General features: G+C 29.9%; 2 protein-coding genes across 5 annotated transcripts in view; one reads left to right on the top strand and one right to left on the bottom strand.

Moving 5' to 3' along the window:
* Positions 1–1,881: 1,881 nt before the first annotated feature.
* On the top strand, positions 1,882–5,213 carry LOC108908890 (sphingosine-1-phosphate phosphatase 2-like). Its single transcript, XM_018713067.2, has 4 exons — positions 1,882–2,363; positions 2,524–2,774; positions 3,101–3,273; positions 4,733–5,213. The coding sequence occupies exons 1-4, from the start codon at positions 2,078–2,080 to the stop codon at positions 5,148–5,150; spliced, it is 1,128 nt and encodes a 375-aa protein (XP_018568583.1). The 5' UTR covers positions 1,882–2,077; the 3' UTR covers positions 5,151–5,213.
* Positions 5,214–7,729: 2,516 nt separating this feature from the next.
* LOC108908893 (PIH1 domain-containing protein 1) overlaps positions 7,730–24,078 on the bottom strand; it is an 83,792-nt gene continuing 67,443 nt past the window's right edge. For 3 of the 4 annotated variants that reach the window (XM_018713071.2, XM_023454864.1, XM_018713072.2), the window contains 5 exons: positions 23,255–23,342; positions 23,110–23,194; positions 10,486–11,084; positions 7,947–8,090; positions 7,730–7,873 (listed from right to left, as the gene is read on the bottom strand). In XM_018713071.2, the coding sequence (XP_018568587.1) occupies positions 7,838–7,873; positions 7,947–8,090; positions 10,486–11,084; positions 23,110–23,194; positions 23,255–23,329 (939 nt within the window). In that variant the 5' untranslated portion in view covers positions 23,330–23,342 and the 3' untranslated portion in view covers positions 7,730–7,837. Of the gene's footprint in view, positions 7,874–7,946; positions 8,091–10,485; positions 11,085–23,109; positions 23,195–23,254; positions 23,343–23,829; positions 24,016–24,078 lie in introns of those variants that run through there. The other variant, XM_018713073.2, reaches the window with a different exon arrangement.

The following is a 24,078-nucleotide window of genomic DNA, read 5'->3' as shown; positions in this document are numbered from 1 at the left end:
TTTTTTTTCAAAATATGTACTGAAATTTGAAATTTTTTCAACAAACATTTTAAAAAGTTACAGTATCAAAATTATTTCTTATTTTAAGTAGGAAGACTATTAGAGCATTTAAAAGTGTCTTTAATGCTTGAGTGATTTTAATGCTTTTTATCAAATGTACTTATTTTCTCATGGTGACAAAAAAAATTATCTACGTGAAAATTATTTTACAAAATCAATTTCTGAGTGATCTGTGTAGGGTGAGATTTGTTATGTAATTTTAAATTTAGCGGCGGCAGAATACCTAAAACAAATATTGAGTAGGTAGGTATATAGTTGTAGAGCGTACAACTAGATGGCGCTTGCATCTTTTACTGGCTACAGGTAATTTAACTCACTGTATTACCGATAATTCCTAGAAAAGGAAAGCAATAGAAGTTGGAGAAAGTGTCAACAGTTAGCGCTGTTAATGACCACGAAATCTGTTCAAGTTTCCTATCTATAGTATCATTTATCTAGGCTAAACTCAGTATAAATAAAATAAAATTAGTTTGCTTACTTCACTCGTATTTATGAAGCTACATTCATTTGGGTCATATGAAACACTAGCGCCACCCCAACTTCTGCCATTTCTTGGACAAATTTTGTCAATTTTTCCGTATGAGTTCGTGCTCCTTATCTAGTATCCATGACAGTAAACTTACAGTCTTGCACAGAACACCCTCTAGAATAGAAACTGATTACTCAGCATTTTTACACACAGTTGATAGCAGCGCCTTAGGTGAATGTGATCCAAAGTTTCGCATTTAGCGTAGACAATTACTCCTGATCTGTTACTGAAGCTATTCAATAAAAGATGACGCTACTTTGAGCGGTAAATTCGATTTTGACAATTTTGATTAATCTAGGACGAAAAGTGAAGCTTTAAGGTACAAGTAAATTTTTACGGCAGAAGCGTAGTCAAGGCCGTAAAAATATACGAGTACTCTAAAGCTTCTTTTCGTCCATGGTACATACAATTTTTAAGACTATTTTAAAAATCAAATAGTATTTATTTATACTATGGTAATACGTGGGTTACCATAGAAATTTCTTTGAAGTACTAGAACTTTTACTTTATCGTCCTAGAACATTAAAGTTCCATTTTTTGTCCAAAAATTATTCAAAAAATGGTTCACTATTGAACAGTATGAAAGAAAATCTATTTATAAATTTAACTATTAAAAAAATAACTTAAATTTTGCATAAAAACAAACTAACCCATCATACTTATTAACAAATCATTTCAGGTAAAAAAAAGAGTAGTTTAAAATAACCAGTATACTTTATTATAAGAAAACATATTCATTTTCTAATTTCCTTAATAGAAATGGGTTTTAACATAATTATAACAAAATTTTTCATTTATGTTCTAAAATGATGGATGAATTGGCATATACCAGTGTGGACTTTTATTATTACATATATGAATTATTTGAATAGTACTATTCGCAGTTGCTAGAGCGCATCAAAATGAATAAAATGATGAAATAAAAGTACATGACTTAATCGATTCTGTGTGAAGTTGTCATGAACTCAGCTAGTTTTTCATATAGAGTAGACAAAAACTCAGCCCCTAAGGCGCGTATAATATTTATTTATCACGAGTTGACGGTTTACAGTCCAATTTAAAGAAACGAGTTTTTTGACAGTATGATTATTTAGGTATTATACATCATACCTAACCTAACCTGATTTATATTAATAGTTTTTCCAAATATTTGTGCACATACTTAGTTTTCAAACTACCCCGAGTAAAGACAAAAGATTAGATTGATTCTATTTGGGAATAAAAAACGTGCACGAACTAGTGTCCGAAGAGTTCATTGACTGGTTTGATGTCGAATATGCGTTTTATGTTTTATGATGTTTGGATCATAATCTATTATTTTGGATTAATTTGAAGTGATTTGTGTGCTGGTTGCATTTTGTGTCAATTAGAGTAAATTATCAACAGAGAAGCAGTAAAAAAATGGAAAAATAAAGTTAATTTATAGGTTAATAAATTAGTGCCATTATTATTTTTTACACATTAACCTATTTTAGAAATAATTAAATAATGGATTACTTGAAAGAACCACAATTAGTAGCTAAAATTCAAAATTTCTTTGGTGTTAAAACAAATTTCATTGACACAAATGTTAATAGTGATTTACATAAAATGTCTAGCGGTCACAGTAAGGAGTACATTTTAACAAATAAATATTGGTATTATTTATTTATATTTGGAACAGCACTAGGAGACGAGACTTTTTACTCAGCATTTATACCTTTCTGGTTCTGGAACATCGATGGGGCTGTAGGAAGAAGAGTGGTGCTAGTTTGGGCTATTGTTATGTACGTAGGTAAGTTGCTCATTTATTTAATTTTCTAGTTTTTTGTATTTGCTGTAATTTCACCTCGGAACTCTTAGTTTTTGTTTAGATACAACTGGATGAGTAACAGACATGCGACAATTCTGGATCCGAAATACGTTACCTATAACTGAATCTCCTCATATTTTAGGACAGGGAATTAAAGACATAATCCGATGGCCTCGACCAGGACCACCGGTAGTTCGTTTACAAAATAAATGGGCTCTAGAATACGGCATGCCTTCTACACATGCCATGGTGGGCGTTTCCATTCCATTTTCCGTTCTCTTATATACAATGAATAGATACCAGTATAACGTACCGCTAGGACTGTGCATTGCGATCTTGTGGTGTACAGTAATATGTATTAGTCGATTATATCTTGGAATGCATACCGTTTTGGTGAGCTGGATATTTTTATATTTGAATCATATATGTAGATAACTGGGAGCAATTAGGCTTGCTTTTGATACTTTATCAAATAGATAAGGATTGCATGTACATGGAAAACGATTTAAGTATCACGTTTCTTGCCTCTGTGCTGATTAGCTTATATTTAATTTCTTTTAAATACTGATTAAACAAATTTGTGTATAATAAAATTTAAAATAAAAATTCCATTTCAATACATCTATAGCTGATATTTGTCAAAAGAACTTAAAATTTGTTGATTTACGATCCAAAATATCATTTTTCGTGAAAAACGATACAAGTAAAAATATTTTTAGGACATTATCGCAGGATTAGCATTGGCTGTGGTCATCATGTTTCCATTAGTGCCCTTGGTTGATCAGTTAGACGATTATTTTCTTACAATCCCAACGGCTCCGTTTTTACTACTCGTTTCATCTATACTTATGATCGTTTATTATCCAAATAGTGGCAAATGGACCCCAACGAGGTAAGAAATTTTTTACAATGATTGCGAAAGGAGTTGGTAGTATGCCAAAGAAAGTTAGCAGTAGTGTACAACATATTAACTAGTTCCCATTTAAAACTATCAAGATCAGTGTTGTAAAGGCGAAAACATTGGTTATAGTCTAAGTATCCTGTCAAGGATCAACGTTAAATTTGCGGAAATTATTACCTGGACAAAAAAAATATGACCGTATAGAAAATTAAATTTTAAATTGAGTTTCCTGTTCTTTAAACTCGATACAAAATGGCGAACATGGTTAAAAAAAATCGCAAAGTTGCAAAGAACGGTTTTTCTAAAATAACTAAAAAAATATAGCACCGATCGAAAAATTTTAAATGAGAAAGTTGTAGGTTTTAAAAAGATCTATCGACTGATTTTTTGTAAGTATTGATTGCTTTGTTACTTTTCGAGATATATCGAAAAAAACGTTAAAAATAGCCAATTTTTGATCCTTAAAATTAATAAAATCGTCAACTTTTTTAACAGCTTGATAATATAACTCTTTACGAAGAAAAAAAACTGAAAAACGTCACTGCAGGGTTATCCGCTGAGAAGATGTAGCCAATTTTCGAGAGCGCCTTTTTTTTCAAAAAATCGATATATCGAAAAATAATTAATATTTTTAAATTTTTCAAAAACGTACTTTTTTGGCTTGCCGCGGGCTATGCTTACAGTAAATAGCAAGTTTATTTTTAACGTTTTTTTTTGGTACATCTCGAAAAGTAACAAAGCAATCGATACTTACAAATAATCAGAAGATAGATCTTTTTAAAACCTACAACTTTCTCATTTAAAATTTTTCAATCGGTGCTATATTTTTCTAGTTATTTTAGAAAAAACGTTTTTTGCAACTTTGCGAATTTTTTTAACCATGGTCGCCATTTTGGATGGAGTTTAAAGAACAAGAAACTCAATTTAAAATTTAATTTTCTATACGGTCATATTTTTTTTGTCCAGGTAATAATTTCTGTAAGCATTTCTCTATAATGCTTGAACTATTATGGGCAAATACTCATGCACGAAAAAGACCATTGTGCAAACGTTCTCTTTAGAAATTGTAGTATTCCGAATTTTTTCGAATTTCATCCACAACAAAGCATTAAATGTCTACGTTTATGGTCCATCGCTCCAATCACGTTTGTTTTTGCACATCCGGCTTGAAGGACCAAAATATGGTGAGGTATTCTAGTAATAACACTATTACGTGTTTAATGCTTTGTTGTCGCACGTTTTTTAATTTCAGGTTCAGGTCCTTGTTTATATATATTTATTTATTTAATCTCGTTTGTGCTTCATGGAAATTTTTTCGAGCATATTACAACACTGTTCAACATAATTGCATAAAAATTGTCCCCCTCAAAGCAAGTTTTTTTATGGTTTTGGATTTTTGAGTTTCAAAAAATATTATTTTTATATGTACTATCCGCACTTCAATTTTTAGGGGAGATACGACCATGATCCTATCTGTCTGCGTCGGCATTCATATAGGGGCTTGGCTGAATTACCAAACCGGTCTGATGACACCCTCCGAGCTGACAGCGCCTTACGTGATAATGTGGCCCTCGTACACGATGCTAGGTTGCATGGTTCTGCGTACGATACTCGGTTTCGCCTGTGTTATATTAACGAGGATCGTGTGCAAAAGCGCCACGTATCATTTCCTCTGCGCTCTTTTGAAAGAAGATGTGGACGTGCTGAAAAAATCCGAAAACACCCTGCAGAACAAGCACAAGACTATCGTCGAGTTAGGTTGCAAGTACGTGTATTGCGCGATGATCGGGTTTAATACGCTTTATCTGCTACCTCAGCTGTTTAGGTATTTGAGAATCGAGAGGCCAACTTTTTTCACGGAAATCTGATAATGTTGTTTCCTTTTAGTATTTGCTATTATTTATGAGTAAGAAATATAATTCTTTTATTTATTTTTTATTTTTTTTTTTGAGTTTTTGATGAAAGGTAAATACCATTATAGAAAAAACAATGTGATGAAATTTACTAAAATTTTGCATTAAATAAAAAATAGGAATATTTTTTTAATTTTTTTTGTAAATGGAGAACTTTTTGTTTATTTCTACCAGTTTAATCATTCTTTTAATGTGTTTTATTTAAAGAAAACGTAGCTTCCAGTTCCATTATGTTGTGACAAATGAAACAATTATAATCAAATTTGTAATGCATATCAAGTAGAACTTTTTCAACTAGTTGCCTTTGAAGCGTTTTAATACGTCAATTTTCCGAGACTACTTTTAAAACATGCTTTTGATAGTTTCTGTCAAAATTACACCCTGCTGTCTTTTAAAATATCTCTCTTTCAAATCTATCGAGTAGAACTAGACAACAAAAATGATCCATCTGTGTCTCAAAATAATAGTCATTAGTTTTTTATGTAGGGAGTAACTAAAATGTTTGAACGAACTTAAGTGGCACAATTATCAAAACAAAGTTACCAGAAATGCTTTATTTTTTGATTTAAAAAAATTAAAGATGCACGCCAAATTTAAACGAAATCGCTTCATCTGTTGATTTAAAAAAATTGAATTTCCCTCAAACCCTGTCTCGAAAAACAGCATTTTTGACCCAATGGAATGTAGAATTTGTTTACTAAAATTTGGCTAAGCATTTTGATTACCCCTGTAGAGCCAAAGTTTGAATCACATCATTATTTAATATACGACGTGTCTGGCTTGTGGAATCATTTTTTTTACGGTTGGGCTATGATTTTTTGTGGGTGCGTTTTTCAGAGGAACATGTTAGGGATATTTTTTATTAAAAAAAATAACACCAAGAATTTTCTACATCTCCTAAAATAGTTGCAAAATAAAACTCTGGTACACATCTAGGATGCCATGAAAATAAGAAACAAAACACTATAGGACTAGACTAACAAACGCTGTGTGCCAAATTTCAAAATTATTAAACACGAAAGTTGTCATTAACATAAAAATTATCATGACTGTTATTAATCACTGTTTGCAGTTCATATATTTAACTTTTTTTACTGTAAATATGTCGATCGTCTAATTTAATACGTTTGTTTGTTACTCCATCCAACTGTTTCTGTTTTCATGGCATCCTAGATGTATACCACAAACTTTCATTTATTTATGTATGGAAAAATAACCAGCAGATATTTTTCTTTGAATTTGGTAGACAACTATTTTGGGGGACGTCAAACAATGTTAATTTTTTTTAAATAAAAATATCCCGAACACGTTTTTCTGAAAAGTCTTAGCAGGCAATGGGAAATCGATAGTTGCCAATTAATGAGCTTTCAGGGCTCTAAATACCAGGTGTTTCAGAGTTGAAATGACAAAAGTGCAGGGGAGATTTTTCTTAGCAAAATATGTAGAAAAGTTCATATGAGCATGGGTCCGCAAGTGCTTCGGTTCCAAGATACAGGGTGTTGATTTTTTTTTTACAATTGAGTTTTTGAAAAAACGCCTTAGCCGATTTCAATGAATTTTTTAGGGTTTATTGAAACAATTATTGTACCGCAACTGGACCAATTTAGGTTTGATCCAGAATTTTCAGGAGCGTACCCAGCGAGCAAGTCGTTTTTTTCGTAGAAAATTCTCGAAAATGAAGTCGAAAGACACAAATGTACTATTTTTAATGGGTTTAGCTGAATATTAAATAAAAACCGCAAAAAACTACAGCCTATGAAAAAACTCAGCGTACCTAGCGACTTGCTCGCTGGGTATGCTCCTCAAAATTCTGGATCAAATCTAATTGGTTCAGTTGATGTATGACAATTGTTTCAATAAACCGTAAAAATTTCATTCAAATCGGCTAAAGCGTTTTTTTTTCAAAAACTAAATTTGAAAAAAAATTAATACCCTGTATCTTGGAAACGAAGCACTTGTGGACACTTTTTTACCATATTTTACTGAGGGGAATCTCAGGCTCCTCCTCCCCTAGGCTTTTGTCACTTCAACTCTGAAACACCCGGTATAAGAAATAAAGTAGTCCTACTGGATTTCCACAAGTATTTGTGAATTTTATTTTTTTAACATGAAAAAGCAGACACACTTACTTTTTTAAATAAAAACTGCCGATGCATCACATTAGTGATAACTTACAATTCTGTAAAAAAAAAACAATTTAAAAAAACGATTGCGATAAATTTTTTACACTGAAAATAAGTTGCAAATTCGAATAGTAAGCAAAAAGGTGGACATAAATAAATTTAGATTTATAGAAGGGCATTTGCACGTATCACCAAATATTTTGTTAAAAAAATATTTTTTTAGTTTTATAAAATATTTTTTTAAATTTTCAATTTTTATATCGCCAATATCAAAAATCAAATTGCATTCACATTTTCCTTTTTGGACGATATTCCATTCTGTCGAGGTTCTTCACATTTAGAAAGTCGGTAATAAAAAGTTTGTGATATTTTAATTTAGGTGTACAGTTTAGTATTAAACAAACTATACCATAACTTCTAACATTTATTATCTATAACGTTTAGTACAAATATATTTAATGTAACTATTACATCTTTCCACTCTTATTAAAACATCCCACATACGGCTTCGCACACAAATCAACCTCCCACAAGGGGCATTGTTACTGTTAATATCTAAAAAAAATATACATAATATAAAGACGTTTTAATTGTTTCGATTTTCATTTTGTATACCCTCCACGCTTACCTTTGCGGTCCTGTCGAAAGTGGATGTACAGTTCTTTTGTTTCACGATGTAAGGAATGAAGATGTCCAAGAGGTATCCCTTAGCGCTTGATTCCAATAGTATCCTATCCTCTCCCAGGTCTAAGGTCAGCTCTCTAGCAGAAATCTGCCGGAACAAAAATATTTGACGCCTACAGTCCATAATAAATTTAGGTAATTCTACCGAAAAACTACCGTTGCGTTAAGATTGTATGACCCACGTATATGGCTTAAAAAGAAACATCTGTAATGTTTTTAATAGGCAATCCACAAATTATAATCTGCAAAATTATGTCAAAATCTAAATTTCGTCATGTGATCAAGACGCACTGTGATGTCATTTAGTGCTACAGATTTAATTTTCGATTGTACACAGTTATTTTGAATGCCAAATTATTAAAGTGATTACAAATATTTTCACTACAGGATCCTATAAGTTCATAGATTATTTCTAGGCGTTTAAAAAATATATACAAGTTGTACATTATGTGTAACTCGAGTCTCGATCTGGCAACATTCTGCAAATTGTCGACTGGTAGCAGTTGAGGCGTTAAAATGTCATCAGTTCCTAGTTGTCGCTTGATTAGAGAGTGATCTAGTTATCGTCTTTTGGTTGCTTATATAGAGCCTTCATAAATGCTTACAAGCCACGTTACCGATGAGCTTGGACAATCAACGCTGAAGAGGCCACATGGGCTCAGCGATTCCGAATACTGAAATCCGATTTTATAATCGTTGTTGCGATAGTGTTTACCTGTTACTTGTGATGTTTACAATAGTTTTTTAGTAGTTAGTGAAAAAAATGGCTTGCGTATATAGCAATTCGGAGTTGATGGATATCGTTTAAATTTATGGTGAAGCCAGACATTTGTGTTAATTCGTAGAACTCATATTTTATTATTTAAAAACACAAATTAATTTTATTAATTAATAATAACAATAACGGCAAGAGCAGTTGAATTTACTGATATAAAATAGGTGTTATAAAATTCTATTTATTTCTTTCCCTGCAAAAGTTTTTGTCCGTTTTTATCACACTTTGCCGCCATATCGGTCGCATTGGGCAAGGTCAGGTTTTACAGTGGACCAGTTTACAGTGCCGTGCAAAAATGTATTTTTAAATCATTTTCGAACTGCCGTTTTTGATTTTTTCTTTACAAAATTGTATTTGTAAGAGTCCTCTGTACATCCAAATTTTTTTTTGGATAAATTCTGAATCGCCCTCTATATGTATGATTTTTTGCGTTTTTTGACATAAAACTACCTATATCTCAATGAAGATGCATTTTTTCGATACAAGTTTCAAATAAAAGTTGTTCAAAATTAAATTTCCTACAAAATTGCTCCTATGAAAAAATTAAGTTTTCCCAATAGTTTTCCCGTGTATTTCTTAAATGAAGTACAGATTATGTTGAAATTAATATTTTAGAGCCAAAATAATGGTCAATTCATTTTTAAATAACAGAAGTGAATTAGAGAAAAGAAAATTGCGGAAAATTCTTGGAAAATCTTATATTTACAGTTTTCCGAGGTTTGAATATTTATGGGCATCAAACGCATCATTTTATAGATTTTCGAGGGTATATATTACGAATTAATTATGCACATTTTAATATTTTTCAGAAAAATCTGTATTCTTTGAAATTTGTGATGAAATTGAAAATTTAAAGATGACAACAGGAGAGGAATTTTCTGGAGCAAAGATATAAAAAAAATATATCAATATATATTTATAAATAAAAAACAACCTTTTTTATAGTTTCTTATGTAAAACTGCTTCATCGCTGTCGCAAAAAAATTCCAAAGAAATGGACGTCCACAAAAATCTATAAAATATTCAGAAGATTTTCCAAGAATTTTCCGCAATTTTCTTTTCTCTAATTCACTTTTGTTATTTAACAAATAAATTGATCATTATTTGGCTGCAAAACATTAATTTTCACATAAACTAGACTTTATTTAAAAATTTTTCATAGGAACATCTTCATTGAGATTTTGGCAGTTTTTTGTCAAAAAACGTGAAAAATCAAATATACAGGGTGTGCCATTTAATACTCCTACTGCCGATATCTCCGAAATGGGGAAATTTATTTTAGTTCCGGAAACTGGGCTTGTTAGGTCCCTCGAATAGCTTCAAATTGCAGATTTGAACTAACAATTCTAACTTCAGTTTGAAGCGATTCGAAGAGACCTAACAACCCCAATTTCCGGAACTAAAATAAGTTTCGTATCAAATTTTTGTAATTACATGTTACACTGGGTGTGCCAAAAAGTCCCGATTTGCACTTATTAGATGATTAAAGTACATGAAAAAATAGAGTGTAGAAAGTCTAGACAAATTATAGTCATGAGAGAATATATTGAGAAATTTAGGTGCTTATTATTTAACATTAGTTGGAAAATTAAAAATAAATATATTTTTGGCAAGGTATTCTCTTTTACTTTACTGTTTATTTAATAAAAATTGTAGATCAAATCGTTTTTTTTTTCCTTTCAAAACATTTAAAGATTTAAGTACTTACAACGTCAGGCAGCTTAAACTCCCCTATTAAACAATTCTGTCGATCTTTCCTCTTGTACAGCCTATATTCCGGTTCCCTAGTCAAACTTTGAGAAGACGACAGCGTTTCAATCACCACCTTCTTCTGGCTTCCTTCATTATTACCTGTAATCTCATCCAAAACCGACTTTTCGCTAGATCTCCCCATTTTTTCATCAATTTCCCTTTGTTGAATCCTGTGCATCTGCAGAGTGCCGAAGGCTTTACGATTCTTCAGGATAATCTTTTCATCGTGACACATCAAGTCGTACTTATCTTCTAATCCATGAAAGACGATCGTTAGGAAAAAGTTCTTGAAAGCCTCGATTTCTTCCACCTTCCGGAAGAAGTCCGGATGGATAGCTATGTCGCAGACCTTCGCTTCTTCTCCCTTCTTGTCCTTCTCTACGCGAATTTCACCGATGCTCATGGGCACCCTAAAATCTCCGGGCGTGTCGGACGAGATGATGTCTAAAAGCTCGTTTTCGTTTACATCCTTAGGCGGCGGTATGGCGTCGGTTTTGCATATGTTCACGAACACCTTTGTTGCGTTGTGAAGTTCCTTAGTTTTGACGCAGAACCCTAAAAAAAATTGTACATTTATTTTGTGTTCATTTTATGTTCAAATAGGGTTTCTTTCAACCGCAAACAAATTGGTAGTTTATGTTCATTTCCGGAAAATATATATATGTAAGTACTTATTATTATTATTTATTATTTTCAGTAAAAGGATTAGTTAATTTTAGTCGGTAGGTACTCTTTTTCTTATACAGCTTAAAGCTGTTTTACACACAACAATTTCATTGTTCGTCAACTCAAACTCAAATCATCATAATTGTGTTGGCATTTAAAAAAAATACAAAATGTAACTATTATATAGATATCCTTAAAATTGGCCAATAAAATTAGTCAATAAATTGTACTCCAATTTTTGTTTTATACTTCATAAAATAAACTGAAGGTCAACTTGTTCAATTTATTGTTCAATAAATTATTGTATGTAAAACAGCTTTTAGCATGTGGCTTTTCAAATCTTTAAAAAATTCTCAAATTTGTCATAAGTTTAGAAAAATACCGTTTAATTGGTGGTTGTCTTTCGGGATTATTTCCAATATTGTTTATTAAAGCCACAGTTGCTTTTCTATATTTTTAATAAAGCATTCCAACATATCCCACTAAACATTTTTCAGTTTCTGACATGTTTCAGAAACGTTTCCATTTTTCTTTAAACGTTTCATAAAAAATCCATGCAACGTTCTGGTAACGTTCTAGAAGCCCAAGATGTCCTCCCCAAAATACGTTTCCAATGAAACGTTTCAAAAAATTGGTTTCAGTAACATTCTTTTTATGTTCCATTTATGCCCTCGATATTTTTGTTTTACGTTTCAGTATATTTTCAGAAATGTTTGAGTAACATAATAATTTTATTACCATATTGTTCTCATAATGCTCTCAACTTTAGATCATTTTCATTTCAAAAGCGTTTTTGAAATAGTATAAATAGTGTGAGTATTTTTTTAAATATCTCTAATACTCCTTTGTGATATTTTTATTTGTATTGTGAATGACTTAATTCGAACTAAAAAAAGTTACATTGTATATTAAAAAAAATAAATATGCTCTTCTAGTTTGGGGATGCGGCAACTTTTACTAAGAATTTCTTTCTTTTTGAGAAGCCACTGAAAAAAGTTTCTAATATGGATTACGAATTTTGCCATTCATCGTACAAATAAAAATATCACAAAACAATATCAGAAGCATTAAAAAAAAGCTACACATTTTATATAGTTCAAATACGCTTCTGAAATGGAAATTTTCTAATGTTGAGACCTTCATGAATATGGTAACAATGACGAACTGATAATTAGAAAAAGTTAGTTATGATTATGAATCTTAAAATGGTAGGTACATGAAAAACAAATAACATTACTGAAAAATAATATAAAGTTATAATTTCTTCTACGCATGGTCAATATTACATATATCCTTTTAATAATAATAAATTATACAGCAGAAATAAGGATACAAAATGATATCTTGACAAAGTAAATATCTGTAGGTATACCTAAACTCTTTTATTTAAGCATGCCTATACACATAAACAAATATAAACATTTGTACAAAATATAAAATAAATGACGTCTATTTCACTTGATTCATCCATATTTCAAATAGTTCTCACTGACTAAGTAGTTGCTCTTCAAATTATATCGAAACGTATAGTTGTTGTTCCATTTTCTTAGTTCTTGTCCCTTGTCCTCTTGTCTGTAATAGGTAGTGGGTATAACTATATTTAGGTAGATGTGACGCAAAATTGGAAATCTCTACACATATCGTTTTAAACATTTTGCATCAATATTCATTATTTTATATGCACCTTACAATAACCACAACTGCACACACTACAAATTATCACATAAAATAGCGTCAAAGTAAAGATGAATAACAACGAAACCAAGCAAACTGACAAACCGCAAACCTAACCTAACATAATACGAATTGAAACGACACACGGGAAACAAATAAACTCGGGCTGTTACGCGCAGTCTACGCAAGTCACGAACATACATTTTTTCTAGACTTGTGTTATAAATATGCTACCACATTTTTTTTTCTAATTATGTCTTTATATAACAAAGGCAAATGAACTAACGCTTGAGAAGGATTGGGGATTGAGAGCAAAATTTAACTAATGCCGAATGTTCCATAAGATAAGCAAAAATAGCAAAGGGTTGTTCGTCTGTTATGTTTCCGAGATCGAAAGGGAATGTTTCGAGTAATGTTTCAAACTGTCTTCAATTGTAATGTTTCGGCTATGTTTCACTAAATAAGTTTTCAAGTGCTCCATTTCTGTAATGAAACAGAAACGTTTCTAGTTAATGTTTCAAATGTTCAGTAAAACATCTCATTTGCAACGTTTCATTTACGTTTCGTGTTTAGTGGGATCACATTTTTCTTCATTGGAATAACGCTAAGCGTATTTTTTTCACTCAACGCCACGACATGAATGATAAGCTTTTATAAAAATAATTTTGAAAAATTATGCGGTGTTGCCAGACATTAAAAATATCAAAACGTTGATTTTTGAGGTTGTTTTTATTGGGATTATGGGTAGAACTAAAACACTAATAATTAAAAGATATTGTTTATTCACTTATTCAGATAGCACATCTATTCTGTATCAAATCAGATTAAAAACTAAAATTCTCTCTTAAGCTTAGTGCTACAATATACCTCCGTATGTTTATAAGCATTTTAATTTATGAACAAGGGCCGTTGGGCTTGAGAAATATAAACACATTAAAAGTAGGCATTAGTATCTAAGGATGGGAATGTTTTTGTTTACGTAACTTGAGTATCTTTCAACAGTTTTTAAAAATGTTTCTTACCAATATTATGTCATTAAAACGCCAAATAATTTATCTATTTGCCCAGCTTAAAATTCAATATGGCGTCCATAAGAAAAAAGACAGTTGAGGATGGTTTCTCGCAGCCGAAACGTCGCAATGAAAATCTAGCGATATATAGTGAAATCCCCTGAAACAACTTGCTGTGATTTTCACACTTTTCTGTTCTTAAATTTTAAAAATTCCTCTAAACGAAAAAGTTACAGACGATTTTTGAAAACGCCACATTTACTTTTTTTCGAAATAACTAAAAAACCTGAAGAGCTAGACCGGTCTGCAAGCGCCGTTAAGTTAGCAACAGAATTGTCTGAAATTTTCCCCATCTAACCATTTTTCTATCTCTTATATGTAGTTTTCAAGATAAGCACCAACATGCATCACCAAAATGGTCCACACTTTATAATAACAATTTCTGTGTTTTCATTTACATACGTAACTTGATTGTTGATCGTAAATTTTATAAGGTTATACGATACCAACTTACTTAATTATTCTTATTGTCTTTACAGAGCTGTGTATTTATTATTTACCAGCAGATACGATAACTTTGCAGTTTGTAGAAGGCAATATTAAAACAAAAATCTTTTAGAAATTACTTCCAAATTTATTGCCAAATCATCTTTCTATTTCAATTTTTATCTCTGATATTTAACTCAGTTAATCCCCACGATCTTGATTTTCTTGGAACAAAAAATTACAATTTATAAACACCCATGAATGCAGAATTAAAATGAAATGAAATTTAATTGAACGATTGTGTGCACTCGATTCAATTGGTTTAAATTACGCAATATCAGAACTATTTAGCAAACACTGCTAACACTAATCGAGAGAATATGGTAAATAAATTGATGATCCCAAATGTCACAAGAGTATTAAAGTTGCAGGACAGTATATCTTCCTTTAGATTGCATAAAATTTTGTTAACGAAAAAAACTATTTTTGGTCAGGGTATGTAATTCAGTAGCCGTTTCATATATTTTGAAGGCATATAAATAGACGTTTTATATAAAAAAATATATCTTAACCTGTGGTTAAGTGAATTATATCAAGTTTCAATATATTTTAAGTTTTTATTATATGAAAATACTTAAAATGCATTTGTCATAGTTAATTGCGCATCACAAAAACTCATGTTATGCATGAACTTTTATATAATTTGTTTGTTTTGGAATTACTTTTCTATTATACATAATCACTTTTTCACTGTTCTAAAGCTTGGAAAACATTTTGTGGATATGCTGATGTCAAATTAATTCCAAGGTCGCAATTTTATCTATTGACAGAGTGATTCTAATATTTTAACATTGTTATATTGACTTAAATTTATACGACTTTTCTCCTTAAAGAACAAACAAAAATGATTCAAAATCATTATGTACCTTCAATCTATATATATTCTTTCAATTTCAATAGATCAGTAAAATGTTTAAGCATTATTTACCTTTATTCATTAATTTCTTAAAATATTGAATAAAAGTGGGCGATTACAATTCAAAATACACGCGAAAAAAATCGTAAATTACTACAAAGTACTTGATCCCCTAGATTTGCGCATTCGTACATTTTTTATGTAAATATATGCACGAGACTTGACGTTGTATTTACTTTTGCTCAGATCCCTCTAAAAACTGCAAACACTGAGAACAATAACTGTAAGGAAAACAGACTTAAAATAGCTATTTATCATACTGAAGGGAAAATGCGTGTTTAAGATATGAATGAAAGTTTACAATTTGTACACAATGACTGTAAAACAAATATTTCGTGAACGTTTTGATATATTTTGCAAAGCTATATTTATATGATATACCTATAACTATTTAGATACAATTCGATGCATTCCTCTCATTTAAGTATTAAAAATGCAATAACTGGATTAAGTTTAAAAAACTGAAAGAGGATGAGTTCATCAATTTTTATACTAGTACATATCATTAGTTTTATAACTAACGCTACCCTATCTACGAATAGTTAATAATAATATGTTTATTGTCCAACAGATTATAAATCAAGTCACAGGAGAAATATACCTAAAGGTAATAAACAAAATCCAAAATCCCCCAAAATATTAAAGGAATAAAAAACAATATAAAAAATGTTTTATTTCAAATTCGCAAAATCTTCATGTCACTGGAAATATGACTAGTCTAAACTACTATTATGAAAAGATGAAATCTGCTTCCATACAAAAATAACTGACATTACCGGAAGTCGTGTCGTAACCAGGAACATGTGTCAAGGTTATTAAATTTTAACTACAATTTTTTTATATAAATATTGTAAATTAACCATTAATATTAAATTGTCATCAATTGTGCAAAGTGTCGGAATACCTGTGTACAGGGTCAACCATAAGTTTGATTAAAAAATACCCTTAACAAAATAAATGTTTCTGCAGTATTTTTATTCTTTTCAATGACGTACTTTAATTTTCAACATCTACTTTATTTTTAGAGATACGGCGTTGTCGGCAGTTTTTTTAAATGGACCGCCCTGTTCATTTTAACATTTTTAGAAAGACACATTTTCATCGATTACAATGAGATGATAGGGTTTGGTGGGTCTGCGATTTATTGTTTTTTAAATGTTGAATAAAAGAGTACAAATTTTATTTAATGAAAATGAAATTTGTTATTGCAAAATATGGAGCACTTGAATATTAAAAAAAGATTAATAATAAACTTTTTCACAAGCCTAGAAACTGTTCATTTTGAAATATGGGAATTTCTTCATTCAATCGTCATTTACTCGAAAACTTTCCTATGTAAGATGGCAACATTTTAATACTGTCGGATTGACAATGAAACGATCTTTCAGAATCAAGAAAAAAAATAGGGGGTTGCTATTTAAAAATGTCCATGACGTCATTACTCCAAAACAAAATGACGGTTGAAAATCGCCTTTTATGCTAAAATATGTATTTTTTAAATTAAAAATCGACCTGTTCGAGGATTTTTCCCCAAAAAAAAATGTGCTTCGTTTTTACTGAATTTATTCCATACTTTAGGCGCATATGGTGCGTCAGAAAGACAAAATCAAATAAATTTGCAAGTTTCGCTTTAGTATCAACCGCTTCATTATTATATTAGTAAGCTTCTGCGAAAATAAATCAAGCCCTAGTATATAATAAACTTTTAAAAAATAAAAGGCGAAAAAATAAAAGAAATTGGTAATAAGAAAGATAAAACACTTAAATGTCTTGTTATGTAAATGTTTAAAAAGTTACAATCGAAATAATTTAATATACTCGTATATGTAGATTTAATCCTAATATCTTCCAATTTTATCTTTTAACAAATTCGTGCTCGGAAAGCTGACGCCACCTTTTATCTTCTTGATAACAAATGCATAAGTCATGCATAAATGCGTTACATTATTAAAAGCTAGTCCCAAATTAGAAGTTTCATTATTATCGAAGCATTTATTTTCTATACTACAATCACAAGTTTTACTTTAATAATAAATATCCTCGAAAGTGTCAATATCAAATTAAAATATACTATCAAATTTAAAAAATGATAAATAAAATAAAAATTATAAAAAGATATCCAAATATCAAGACAAAATAAAGATATAGAATCATAGAAAGAGAAAACGATGTATTAGATAATTACGGTTATGACGATGAAGATGACGATAATAACCATATTTTCTTTTAAATGTATAAGAATACTCACAGTTAAATATAGGCTAGGAAAAATATACATTATAGTACGATAGTATGGAAAAAGTCGCGATAGGTTCCATATAGAAAATGAATTTACATATAATCAGACAAAATAAAAAAATAATTTTACAAATAAATTTTGAATTTTTTTATATTTTGGCAAAACTTTATTTTGTTATTTTCCACTATTAAAATATAAATTATTATAATTAAAATTCACTAGTCACAAAAATTAAGGGATATTTCAAAAAAATCCAAATTTTTGGGTGATTTTCAGAGCTGTAACTTGGAGGGAAATAGCCGTAAAGAAAATAAAAAAAATAGGAAATTGAAGCTTCAGATTTCTAGTTTTCGGATCTGGTGTTTAAGATTTTTTAGTTAGCGGTTTTTGAGTAATCATAAGAAAACCATCGAAAAAATTCTTCAAATTTTTGCTTGTTTTTAAAAAGGTCTATGAACTTCAATAATTTTTTTTTGGTAATTTCACGATAAAGCTATTTTAGATAATTTAATTCCCTTCAATTTGAGCGGTTCCGGAGCCCTGTACGATGAGTTATCGTCGATCAAAGCGAAAAAGTGATTTTTGATTTCGACAATCAATTACTCGGGAAATAATGATCGTACAGAAAATCCAAGGAGGGTTTTCAAAATTGCAAAATATTCTCTACAAGTGGAAATTATAGGTTTTTGATAAAAAAAAATATTTTCGGAGTTGGGTGGAAAAAAGTTAAAAAATTGCATAATTAGGGATATTTGAATAACTTGACATAACTTTGCTGGATAAACTAAGAACATTGATTATGACTTTTCAACCTCAAAATGTCCTAAAGAAACCCTAATAGTTTCAAAGCGCTGTAATTTTTTTTCCTATTGCCCGGAATGTTTAAATTTGTCGTTTTTGCTAAAATTCAATGTAGAAAGTAATTTTTCACTTTTTATTCATTTTTTTAAGTTGAAGATGTTTTTTTAGCAATAATCTATATTTAAACGTCATTAAAACGTTACTTATTGTAAAAAAAATTTTTCATTGATTTTCTTGTGATTAGGTACTCAAAAACTGCTGACACTAAAAAACTTTAAACTCCAAATACAAAAACTAGAAACTTCAGTTACAGCTCTTTGAAAATCACCCAAAAATTTGGAATATTTTTAATATCAATTACTTTTTTGACTACTGTAGTAGGCAATAAAATATCAAAATATCACTAACACATTTTCTTAAAATTAATAGGATGAGATATCTTCCAACATCATTATATCATTAGCATTTAAAAAAACTAATGGTTGCATATAGTTTTAATTTAAGAACTGTGAAGAAATATTTTTAAAACATTAAAAAACCGAAGCAAAAAATTTGTGAGCCCTCGAGTACAAAAGGCTGAATACTGAAGATATTTATCTTATCTTTTATTATTACTCGGTAAACGCATTATTTCTCAATTTTATAATTTAATATTTAACTTTTAACAGGCGTTTGAAAAGCTCACTTCACACTATCTGCCTGATAATAATAACCAAAGTCATCGATGATATAACAATGCGTCACATTATTAAAAGATAAGTGTCGAATGGAATGTTACCAATTTATTTACATCCTTTATTGTAATCACAAACCAGCCGCCGATGGACAAATTGCTAACTTTTGTTATATACTTGTAGTTTGTAACACAACAAAGCAGGGTTACTAATCTCAACAAATTGTCCTTATTACAAAAAATAGGCTTTACAGGGCGAGCATCAAGTTTCAAGGACAAAACAGAATATTTATTGGTCATAAGTTTATATCGGAAATATAAATTTTTTGTTATTAACATTATGTGGAAAGTGCAAAGGACAATTATTATAAGTCTGATCAATTTAGAAATTATACTATGTGCTCTCAATAATATTGGTTTCGTTTCTGGAAGTTCAGGTTGGTTTTGATTATTTTGTACATTAAAATTGAATTTTATTTGCTGTGTGTTTATTTTATTCTGAATAGAATTTTTTATATAACCTTATAATAATAATAATAATAATAATAATAATAATAATAATAATAATAATAATAATAATAATAATAATAATAATAATAATAATAATTTGCAAGGAACGTTTCTCATTCAAATTTTTAATGCAACGACTAGAAATTATAGAAAATACCGTCTTTATATTCCCTTGATTTTTTCCTTAATAATTAAATTAATTTCGAAAATTGCTATCAATGTATTTCTTGTTTTGAAAATTTAAAACATACTTTTTCAGCTGATTAAGCTAACAGACCATTTTTAATTACTACCACTACTTTTTTCTTTTCGTACCGTTCATCGAAAAATTCGTATGCTTTTTCGCACCTTTTCCTCGATATCATTGGTAATAAAATAGTTCATCACCGGGCAGCAGCCCCTTATTTAATATCGAATGTAATATTTTCTTTGAAATTTTTTTATCGCTATTCAATAGTAATTAAAAATTTAATCTTTAAGTCAATCAACACAAGTGAAAAATTACAACCAGTAAAATTAATTTCTGGTCAAACCATGTCAGCCAGTCAAGTCATACGCACCAGCAACTACCGAAACATGTTTCAACCTACATCATTTTATGCAAAGAATAGGTACTCTGATCTTTATTTACTTTTTACCTATATCTTCGTTTTGTCCTAATCAAATAACTAAACGGCAAATTTAAGTAAAATAAATTAAATAAAACCAATAAAAATAAGTATGTATATTGATTTATGAATCATTTTTTGATATTAGTGAAATTCATCCTTGTAAAACTGTTATCACATGTGGAGCATTTATTTTAAAAAACAATTCTTGGTAAAATTATCTAGTAAGTAGAAATATTCACTGGAGATAAAAATACTTGAAGTTTGTAACATCAAATAATCAAGTTATCTATGCCACATGCCATGTAATTATTCTAAAGAAAACAACAAATATTGCTCTATGGATTATTGAAGGAATCCGTAGATTTATTATAGTACATTGTGTCACAAGGGCAGAAAATGAGCACAACTGCTGTTCGTCTAACATTAGACAAAACCAAAAAAAAAAAGTAAAAATATAAAAAAATATTCATTTGGTTCATTGGAATTGTGCAAATTAACTGGTACTTCATTTATTTGGTCGGAAATATTTAATACTTTAGTTGTATTTTCTCTAGCACTAAACTGTTGCTTTGGGTTTGTCAGGATTTTTTGGGAAATGTGAATCTTATTTGATAAGCAGTCAACGATATATCCTTCCGCAACTGCAGAAGAATGCCAACCTCCCTGTTTTTTCAGTGTTAGCTAGATCACTCCCAGGGTTAGCTAGTAGCGTTGCGGAACTATGGCAGAAGCAATGTCCTATGTATGATGTATGTATTAGGTTCAGACAGTTTAAAAAAAGTGACTATTTTGCTTGGAATTTTGCAAAATACAATTTTTTCGATCGGTTTCACCGTGCATTTATTATTCCTGTAATAAATGAACAGGCGATTATGAGGAGTGTGGGTGGGTCTAAGGGAAACATGTTTGTTGTACATTGTAAGTAACTGTTTTGTTTGTGACTGTAAATGCCCTTGTACTATTATTTTTTGTTTGTGGAACTTTAACAAGCAACATGTATCATCTATTACCTATATGGTTAAGTTACATATTCAACAACAAATGTCGACCACAAGCTCGGTATAGTCTTATAATAAGAGAATAGTGCAATAAAAAAAAAACAATTAATTCAACTTAGATTATCTTGATCATAAGATATACCGAAGCATGTACTTTAGATAATTTTGTTTCAAAAATGCTCAAACTGTCCGAAAATTATCAAAATTAGTATTTTTCTTGCTTTCGGTCATACTTTTAGGGTCAATACGATTCATTTTCACATAATGCTAGACGAAAAAAGTTTTGGTGTTTGACAGACTTTTAATAATAAGTAAATCCGAATTTAACTCGAACACCTACTGCTACTTATTGTAAGTGGAATTAAGGTAAGTGTTTTAGTTACGTCACAACATTATTATAATACGATAATATAATATAATAACCACTTATTTATTTTTATTCTCAACAAGGACAAAGATGATTTTTACACGTTGACAGTGATCTTCAAATTATGTGTATTGTTGTTAATATGGTTATAATAATAAAATTATTACTTGCCTATTGTATTTGTCACATCAATGAAATTTATTTATAAATCCAACAATTCCTGTATCAAGTGGAGTTACAGTTTATTCGAAACATGCTAAAAGTGACTTTATGTTTGATTAAGTACTCGGTAACATACTGATATGATTGACATATTGGTTCCTTAAGTAGGTACTTCTAATTAAATATTTTGCATTTTTCATATGTAGACAATTAATAGTTATTTATTGTATAAGTGTTTTGAGTAGCATTTTATCCACGCAAGAATGTTTAAACTCGAGAACATGGTTTAATGCAATAATGAATTATGGCGATGAATATAGATCAAATTTTTTCCATGCTATTCTTATATTCTTGACAAACAAATATTATTATGAGACACCTTCTTCTATTTAACCTATTTTCTACCCACTGTAGTGTCTGTGTGATAAGAAACGTACTAATTTTTGTAACAAGTACATCTGATATGCAATGAATGATAAGTAAACAAAATAGAAAAAAATTTAATCTTCCTAATGGCATCTTTATAGTAATATGTTCATTAAATTATATAATTTTTAGTAGCTAGTTCACGTGTATATCTTATCAAAAATTATATACATACCAATGCATTATAATGAAGCATATGTTTATTAACCAGCTTATAATTTGATTCGTAACGTTTATTATCTCGTTCACTGGAAAGTGGAGTAATTTGTTTTGAAAGAATAATTATACGGGCAAGGTTACATGGTACTATGACTATATCAAAAAAATTTAATACTACGTTATACAGCAAAATCAACAAATGAAATGTTTAATAATAAAATGTTGCACAACTTGCAATGTCCAAATGCTCAATTTTCACTCAGTGAAAATCTTTCCTTCAACAACCTGTGGTATGAGAAACAAATTTCATAAAATTCATGAGGATCATATCTTATCATTATAAATTTACTTCTGTAGTTAAACATACCTAATCAAGGAAAGTGATCTGCAGAAATATGGGAAGCAATATAGAAAATAATGTGTTACAGTTTCGTAAATAAAATATCTTACTTACATTTATTGATCTTCCGGCATATGAGTTATAAAATAAATATTTCACAGAAACAGAAAAATCTAGTTATATCTTCCCCTTTCATGTCAAAATAAATATTTCATATTTTCAACGCCTTTTGTACGATAAAAAATTTTTTCCTAATATTATTCATAATGATACTATATAAATATTACGAAATATTTTCTCAGGAAACGATTATTAATCTTGTTATAAACATTTAAACACATAAATCTATAAACTACGGCAAAGGTATACTGTATACTATAAAACAAGACAGTACTAAGCATCAGTACTAAACCACAAACAAAATATATATGCTGATGCAGACTTCAGTGTATGTAAGTAATAATAATAAATAATTTGCTTACCTGGAAAGGGCTTCACCACCTTAGAAGGATAGTTAGGAGTTGCATTTCCAATTAATTGACTTAATTCATCTTCATTGGAATCACTCTAAAACAAATACTTAACCTTACTAAATTAATTAACAACCTAATCTTTATTAGCGCTTACGGCTATACGAAGATTATTTTCCACAATGCTAGAATCGACATCTAGAAAAATAGAATTTGAATTTTTGGTAACCATTTTCCACTTCTAACTGCAAATCAAATAAAATAAATGTATAAACATAATATGATTAGCTTAGCAACACAATAAACTGTCAACAGTGTCAACACTGTCAACAAATAACAAATCTCAAAACACAACACAATTATGAAAAGAACGGACAGAGACAGATAGATAGTTCACGAGTTTTCTTCATTGCACAAAACTAGGAAAGGTTTAAAAACCGGTGTTTATTCGCCGATTCAAAAGTAAGCACTCATTTTTGACAGAGGAGCCAATAGGTCCTCGAGTTTTTTTAAATCATGCCATCATGCAACGAACTTACGAGGGATTTTCGGAAACTATGAACTGTGATCAGATGAATTACTAACAGCTGTTTCCAATTCTAAGGAAATATCTAATTACGCTAATATCAAAATCACTCATTTTTATTGAGTTAATTTACGATCTAACACGAAACAAAACATGGATTTTTACAGCTATAATATATTAAAATGGGCAAATTTATTGTTGTTTACCATGTTGATCATGCACTAAACACTGAACGAACCAATGAATTGTTTAAATTTTAAGGTTAGATAAAGGGATAAAACAGCTGATCCATTTATTCCACTATTGTGTCGGGTAGAAAGGATCAGAACGTATGATTAAAATTCCTAAACAAATTTGATTTTAACCGGTTTGCTTTCCGAACGACAAGATCACAGATACAATAATACGATCACAGTTTCCGTTCCGAAAACCCCTATAGTAAACATGACAAGACA

Source organism: Anoplophora glabripennis, unplaced genomic scaffold, assembly GCF_000390285.2.
Source record: "Anoplophora glabripennis isolate ALB-LARVAE unplaced genomic scaffold, Agla_2.0 scaffold428, whole genome shotgun sequence".
In the NCBI taxonomy this organism is placed as follows: domain Eukaryota; kingdom Metazoa; phylum Arthropoda; class Insecta; order Coleoptera; family Cerambycidae; genus Anoplophora; species Anoplophora glabripennis.
The sequence above is the reverse complement of the archived record's forward strand: the minus strand, read 5'-3'. Positions and strand labels throughout refer to the sequence as shown.